The sequence below is a fragment of the Olea europaea genome, chromosome 10, assembly GCF_002742605.1.
Source record: "Olea europaea var. sylvestris chromosome 10, O_europaea_v1, whole genome shotgun sequence".
In the NCBI taxonomy this organism is placed as follows: Eukaryota; Viridiplantae; Streptophyta; class Magnoliopsida; order Lamiales; family Oleaceae; genus Olea; species Olea europaea.
In genome coordinates, this window is record NC_036246.1 from 31,076,178 (window position 1) to 31,084,932 (window position 8,755).

An 8,755-nucleotide genomic window follows, 5' to 3' on the forward strand; every position below is an offset into this window, starting at 1 on the left:
GAATTTTTTTCTACTTTTTAATCACACATTTTTCAAATAAAAAATATCACTATTACAAAATCTATTCTATTGTTTCTTTTTTATGAAAGGTACAAAGGTCATTTTAATCAAAATTTGATTTTTTGTACAATCAAAGTGATATTTTTCGTGACCAAATGACCTCAAGCATAAGCATTTGAAAGCTACCCTATAAAGTTTAGTGGCCACAGTAAGACTAAGTAAAGAGTTCGATGGTCATGGTGAAACAAATTAAAATTTGATGACTATGATGACAATAAAAGTTTGGTAGCCACAAGTGAAATTAACCCTGTGAAAATAAATTCAATTTTCCATTATTTTCTTAATTTCTAGTATAAATGAATAGAATGTTGTACCATGTAGGGTCGAAACAAGGTGGACGATTTTACTCCATACAGTCCTATTCAAGTTATGATAACATAGGAGTTGAATATTAATATCCTTTCCTTATATCAAAATTGGATTTTAAATGTTGACACTAAGGGTGGACATTTTTCTTAAAAATTGGAGGAAGTATATATAATCAATAGGTTCAGCTTTGATTCTTCTACTAAATGAGATTTTGGGATCATGCGTCGAGAACTGCCGATTCGAGTCCAATTCTCATTGTTACTTTAATTACCAATAATGAATTCGGTTATACAAAATTTCTTTTTGTTGGTGCATTGCATCAAGATACATAAGATATTTGAACACTATACCTCAAAATTATCTTACGCCAAAATTTCATTTTCCATACGCTTTTTTCTTTCCTTATTTAAAACTAATTTTTCTTCAATTTCATTTCCACCTATACAATGTATGGACTAACAACTTTTAAACAAAAATACAATATAAAAATGAGAAAGAGGTATGAAAGAATATCCAAATTTAACCTCAAATATGAACGATAACAAAGATAACATCTTCTTCCTTTACTCCCAACCACCAAAGCAATCACCACGTATGCCACAAGTCATTTTCATCTAACCTAACCCCCTATCTCTAATAAAGCTATAACCACCACCACAACGCTTGCAACGAATGCAACAGCTCTTCGAGATCATTGATTTCTTTTGTAAGGGACAGAATGTAGGGAGTCATGAAAAAGAGGACATGCAAAGTATAAAAGATATTTTAATGTAATAAAACAAATATTCTTCGTAGAAGTACTCTGACCAAAATGATAATGGATTAAGGTTATGAACTTACAATCGAGGGATATAGTTGATTAAATGATTAAATGTTCATTCATGATCAAAATAGGGTTCTATACATACTTAAGAGGTCATTTAATGTATCTAAATATATACTATAATTCTGTATGAATTTCTATGTGCTCCATTCCATTCAGGATTAGGATGATGCTCTCGTTATTTGTGTCTCAATTCATGTTAGAGAAAAAGTTTGACTGGTCACTTTTTATATATAAAAATGTAAGACATTTTCAGATAATTCAAATCAAAATAATTGAAGACCAGTCAACGGATTCGGGGCCTATCAATAAAAATAAAGAAAATTACCCTAAATTCTTCATTTTAAATATCGATTCCAAAAATCAGATGTTTGTATTTTTTTTCAATGATCAGGTATAAAAAATTATTTATAAAATTTCTCCTCTCCCCCCTCCCCAATAACGTTTACCCTCCCACTATCGGTTACTATCCACACAAATGATTGAGCAGGCAATGTCATCTTCTTCTCTGGCACAGCCACCAATGACCACGCACAGATTTATCTATTTACAGGCAGATCAAAACTCCGCATTTTGAATATGAGCTTGATTGGCGGCGACGAGGAGAGGATAAATTTGGGCAGTGTGTTTTGGAGGCAAAAACGTGAAGGAATCGACCAGTAATGGTGGGAAAGATACTCCGGTCTGAGATTTGTTTTATATTTGTGGGTAATATGGTGTTGGTGTTGATTTTGGATTTGATGTGGATGTGGTGGTGGTTATGGTGGCCACAGCACTATAGGCGGTGCTGATGCTTGTGGAGTTGGTGGAGGTTTTGGTATAGGTGGTAACGGTAATGGTGATGGTATAGTGGTTGTTGATTTTTTTGGGTCTTATATTGGGTCTCTCTCACCCCAAAAGTTGATTCAAGAGGTAAGGCTTTTCCTCACACTTATAAACTGAATACCATATCAACCCCATTCACAATCGATATGGGACAACCTCAACAAACTCTCCCTCATACATCGGGCTTTGTGGACAACCAAACACGTATCCTCCCACACATCGGGCCTTGCGGGAGACCAAACCCTCCACACAACGGGGCCTCTCCCCTCACACAAACTCGTATCTTCGTGACTGTTGTGCTAGAGACTTGTTGACAAATTGGGCTTTGATATCAATGTTGGGTGGTATATTGGGCCTCTCTCATCCCAAAAGCTAGTTCAAAAAGTGAGGCTTTCCTTCACGCTTATAAACTGAATACCAACCCTATCTACAATTGATGTAAGACAACCTCAATGGATTTGAGGAGACAACATCGTTTTGGATGGTATCGGCAATGGTGGAGTGGGTGGGGTGATATCAGGGGCGGAGCCCCATTAGGATGCCTGCACTGAATTTTTAGGCTCCACTAGGCCCAAATTTTTTTTTTTGAAAGCCTAGTTAACAACCAGATGGAAGCCCAAGTAACCACATCCCATAACTCGTACCGACCCAAACCCATCATTCAATTAACTTGTTTGAAATCAAAATCAAACCAAACCCTTAATCGCGTCTCTCTTTCCATCTCTCAACTCTCGCTTGCTTCTCTCGAAGCTCCGCCCGTCTCGCCGGCTACTTCTACTTCCAGTCCACCGGTGGCCTGCATATTCTAGGTTAGGGGCTTTAATCTCCGACCCTATAAGTGTATCAAATATCCCCATAGTCGAAACCCCAATCCTCCCCTGCCCAAGTCCGCAGGCCGCAACGAACTGCCGTCTGCCATCGCCTCCCGCCAGGCGCCACCGCACGGTCCGCACCAGCTGCTGCCTCTAAAGAAGGTAATTAGATGTTCTTCCAAATTCCAATCTACATAGCCATTCGGTGTGAGATACAAAGACCGAAAGACTAAATAATTTTATGGCTGCTGCTGCCTAATTTTCATTTTATCGGTTTTGCCTGCTGTTGGGATTGGGGAAATAATTTTGCTTGTCTAATTAATATCTTTTTTTCTTTCCTTGCAGTTGCAGATGTAGCTTCTATTTGTTGCAGTCTTGGAGATTCTCATTCTCACACTGTCACACAAGGAAAACTTGGTATGTGAATTAATACTGTGAAATTGGATTAATAGTGTGAAATTGTGAATTGTGAATTAGATTGTGAAATAGTATAAATTGCATTGTGAATTTACGATTTGGAAGGTGAATTGATATTGCGAAATTGGATTGATAGTGTGAAATTGTGAATTGTGAATTAGTTTGTGAAATAGTATAAATTGCATTGTGGATTTATGAATTGGTATTGTGAAATTGGATTGATAGTGTGAAATTGTGAACTGTGAATTAGATTGTGAAATAGTATAAATTGCATTGTGAATTTACGATTTGGAAGGTGAATTGATATTGTGAAATTGGATTGATAGTGTGAAATTATGAATTGTGAATTAGATTGTGAAATATTATAAACTGCATTGTGAATTTACGATTTGGAAGGTAAATTGATATTGTGAAATTGTGAATTAGATTGTGAAATATTATAAACTGCATTGTGAATTTACGATTTGGAAGGTGAATTGATATTGTGAAATTAGATTGATAGTGTGAAATTGTGAATTGTGAATTAGATTGTGAAATGTGAATTGCACTGTGAATTGAGATTGTGAAATTGTGAATTTATGATTCTTTTGTCATTATGAGTTATTCTCACTCACTCCCAGTAATAATTGGATATCAAATGTTTAAATCCAGATATCAAATGAACAGATACTTTCAACGAAAAAGGAATGTAGATAATATTGATGAGGGGGTATCGAATGATGTGGAATTTGATGTCACAAAACTTCCAACTGATCTTGGTCTAAGGATACCCATTTTGGATTACAATGCTAACATCCGAGATGAAGTTCGAAGAGCATAAATCTTAAAGGGTCCTTGTCAGCCCCAAGATCATGACTTCCCAAAACGACAATTTGGAGTAACAATTAGACGATTCAATCCTTTGTTGTTTAAAAAGTTCAGTAGTTGGTTGGAGTACAGTGTAGAGAAGGATGCTGCTTATTGTTTGTATTGTTATCTTTTCAGAACAAGTTCTGGAAAGCAAGGTGGCGATGAGTCTTTTGTTGGTGAAGGTTTTACATATTGGAAAGATAAAAAAAAGTCTTCATACTCATGTTGGACTTCATGATAGTGCACATAATCAAGCTCGCATTAAGTGTGAAGTGTTGATGAATCAAGAGCAACACATTCAATCAGTTTTCTACAAACAATCAGAACAAGCAAGAAGTGCATATGTTACACGTCTTAATGCATCCATTGATTGTGTCCGAGTTCTTTTGCGACAAGGGCACTCATTTCGAGGTCATGATGAATCTGAGGATTCTCTCAATCCAGGTAACTTCTTAGTGCAATTGCAATTTTTGGCTGCTCGTAATGAAGCTATTAATGCCGTTACATTGGGAAATGCTCCTCACAATTGCAAATTGACATCACCTAATGTTCAAAAGGATATAGTAAATGCTTATGCTATTGAAACGATCAATATTATTATCAAAGATGTTGGCGACTCACTATTTTCTATTCTAGTTGATGAATCTCGTGATGTGTCAATGAAGGAGCAAATGTCTATTGTTTTACATTATGTAGACAATAGTGGGCATGTCAATGAACGCTCCATAGGGATTGAACATGTTACAAGTACCACGGCTCTATCACTTAAGGCTGCAATTGATAAGGTATTTTCTAGATATAACTTGAGCATGTCTAGATTGAGAGGACAAGGTTATGATGGAGCAAGTAATATGCAAGATAAACACTAATTTTGAAGGAGAGTTCATGTGCCTTTTATATTCACTTTTTTGCTCATCAACTCCAACTTGCGCTTGTGGCTGTGGCAAAGAAGAACATCCCTATTACTAACTTCTTTCGTGTGTTGGGGACGTGATAAATACTGTTGGAGCATCTTCCAAATGTTGTGATCTTCTTCGAGAAAAACAATTAGACTTTATTGTTGAGGCATTGGAAAAATGTGAGATTTTAAGTGGACGGGGACTTAATCAAGAAACGACCCTTCAGCGCTTTGGTGATACACGATGAAGTTCACATTATAATTCTTTGGTCAGCTTGCTTGTCATGTTCTCTTCTGTTTTAGATGTACTTGCAATGATTGTTGAAGATGAATCTTGTTCTTGTGATCAAAGATCTGATGCACCAAATTTATTGGAGTTGATACAAAAACTTGATTTTACATTTAATCTACAGTTGATGAGAAGTGTCTTGGGGATATCAAATGAACTGTCAAAGGCATTGCAAAGGAAAGATCAAGATATTGTGAATGCAATGCAATTGGTGAGATTGTGCAAACGACGACTCCAAATAATGAGAGATGAAGGGTGTGACTCCTTTTTGGAAGAAGTATGTTCTTTTTGTCAACAACATTATATTCATATAGCCAACATGGATGATATGTTTGTACGCCTTGCACTTCGTGGTTGCCCTCAGCGTAATTCTCTAGAAATTACAAATTTACATCATTATCGAGTACATTTGTTCTATTCCGTCATCGATTTACAACTTCAAGAATTGAATGATTGTTTCTCGGAGGTAAATACAGAGTTACTCTTTTGTGTAGCTTGTTTATGTCCACAAGATTCATTTTCTTCTTTTGATAAGAAAAGCTCGATTAGACTTGCTGAGCTTTATCCATTAGATTTCTCTGCAGTAGATGTCATTGTACTTAACGATCAATTTGAGACTTATATTTTTGACATGCATTCTAACAAAGAGTTTGAAGGGTTGAATGACCTTGGTGATCTTGCGAAGAAGTTAGTTCTGACAAAGAAAGATAGGGTATATCTATTGGTTTACAGACTTTTGACTTTGACATTAATTTTACCGGTTGCTATTGCTAATGTGGAGATAGTCTTTTATGCAATGAGTATTGTAAAGGATAGATTGCGCAATCGGATAAGTGATCAGTGGATGAATGATAGCACAATTGTTTATGTAGAGAAAGATATATTTTTGAAACTTGATAATGAAGTTATTGTACGACGATATCAAAATATGAAAACTCGAAAGGAATAAGTTTAATATATAAATTATGTCGTTTTTAGTATTGTTCTAATATTGTTTTATTTTTTTATCATCATTAAATCTATGATCAAAATCTCGAAGTTCGGCGTCAAAAAACGATGCCCGCACTGAATATAAATCCTGGCTCCGCCCCTGGGTGATATGGGGGAGATGAAAGGTAATTTGCGAACAGTTAGTTATTTGGATAATTGTGATCACTTAATTCGATAATTTGTGATTAATATAACAAGTTGTGACCAATTAATTTAATTATTTGTGATCGAGAAATAAGTCGTAATCAATGTGAATGATAATAGTTGCGATCAATTAATTTGATAATTTGTAATTGATAAATAAGTTGTGACATATAAGGATGTGTGATTTGTGACTAATAAGTTTATAATTGTTATTTACATTTTATGTATTTGTAATTGTGGCTTTATGTAATAATAAATTATTATTTGAGCTTATCTATTTAACTAATACTACTTGATTTTTGAAAGAATGTGTCAAAAAAGGTTGGTAGTTATGTAATTTTTCATAAAAGAGTTATTTTTAGTACAAAACGTCATTACCTTTCTATTTTTGCATTTTCATCCCTATTTACACATTTCATTACGGAAATCATCATTTTCATTCATTTTAGGGTAATTATATTACCACTATAAATTTTACTAAGTGCACCACAATTTTCTTATTTACTAAAATATTCTTAAGTAAAATTACACAATTAGAATTTTAATATACTTTTTAATTAATTAAATTATAGTTACACCACAATTATAAAGCCTAATTTCTTTCTTTCTTTTTCCTCAACATCTCATTGCTAATAGTTTTTCCGACGGTTTTTGCCGTTTTTTACGGCGCGACAAGTTAATCTTTTTCCTCACAAACAATGAATTTATTTTTCAAGTTTGAAAATTAAGAATTTGATTAATTCTCTCTCTCTCTCTTTTTTTTTTTTTGTTGAGTTAAACAGATTTGTTATGATTTTAAAACAAATATGTAAGATTGTGATTTTTAATTGTTAAATGGGTTTATGAATTTACGCATATATATACTCATTATAACTTCATGAATTGCGTGCATTCATCATGTGGGACATACACAAGCTGCACCATTCATTACCATGAATTGCATGTATATAAATATATTGTAAATGAATTTGTATATATGTAGGTGCATCAGTTTTCGTGGATTTTTGTTTACGAGGTATATGAATTTTTGAAAGCTGTTCTTGATCAGCAAGAAATTTTTATTGTTATATTGTATTTTTTACAAGATCGTAATAAATTTAATTTTTTTTTAGAACTTATCATAATTCAATTTATTGTCCTAAATGTTAGGAAAATGATGACGACTTTAATATATACGATTATACACAATACTTTTCTACTGACCAAATATGAATAAATTGAATATTAAATTTATGCATGTTAATTCAATTATGAAACATGTCCAACTTATCAAAAATATGTCATAAATGCTTCTTCAAGTTGAGTTTTAAATGTGTCCGATGAATTATTAAAACCTTTTTATCCATGAAATTATAAAGTTGTTGTCGATAAAATTTCTTAATTTCCACTTAAAAGTGTTTCCAAAATAGACTTCTAAGATTAAAAATTGAAATTGCAATACATTAACAATTTATATTTCGAAAAAAAAATGGTAACACAAACAAATTACGAACAACTTCAAATGATCCTTTTGGATATATTAATTATTTGTGAAAAACATTCAATTTATTATGGCATGATGTTTTTCACCGATCTTCTAATTTCAATTGCTATGAAATAAATGAGGGAAAAGGTTGAGAAAATGAGGATTAATATTGGTGATAAGTACACCACAATATTATATTATTTTCTTTTTCAATTTTTTAATTTTTGTTGAATTAGGAGTGTAATTGTAAATTTATTGTGGTGTATTTGCTAAAAATATACTTTAATTGTGGTGCAATAATTAAAATTTATAGTGGTAATATAATTAGCCTTCATTTGATCAATAAAAAGTTATGAAATAACAAATATACCCTCCTATTTAAATATAACAAAAATAAAAAAATAAATAACTAATTGCAATCATTATCCTAATTTTTTCAAAAAATTACAAACGAGTCCCAAATAAATAATTAAAAATCAAAACTAAGAAAACAAAAATCACTCCATCTTCTTCCCCTACCTCACGCCACCCCCACACCCAACCATTTGTGATTTCAGACAATCTAACTGGAATTGGACCGGATAATCTATTGGAGCTCAAACAAAGCCTCTTTAGCCCTTCTAAGCTTTCAGAAATTTGCCCATTTAGTCTACTGTTTTCGAGTGCAAGAACACTCAACCTTTTTAAGAACCCCATTTCTTTTGGTATGTTCCCTGTTAACTGGTTCGAACACAGTTGAGCACTGAAAATACTACAAATTTAAATCATATAAAATAGAGTAAGAAAATTATCAAATACTGAATGTAAAATATCCCTTTCCTAGATGCATATTGCTAATTCAAATCTTAAGCGGTATCAAATCAAATGATTGGAA

General features: G+C 33.2%; 1 protein-coding gene across 1 annotated transcript; it reads left to right on the forward strand.

Moving 5' to 3' along the window:
• The first annotated feature begins 4,196 nt into the window (after positions 1-4,196).
• LOC111400537 lies at positions 4,197-7,628 on the forward strand. The gene is made up of 4 exons (XM_023027943.1): positions 4,197-4,941; positions 5,297-6,150; positions 7,399-7,479; positions 7,566-7,628. Exons 1-4 carry the CDS (start codon positions 4,197-4,199, stop codon positions 7,626-7,628), a joined length of 1,743 nt encoding a protein of 580 aa, XP_022883711.1.
• Positions 7,629-8,755: the final 1,127 nt, after the last annotated feature.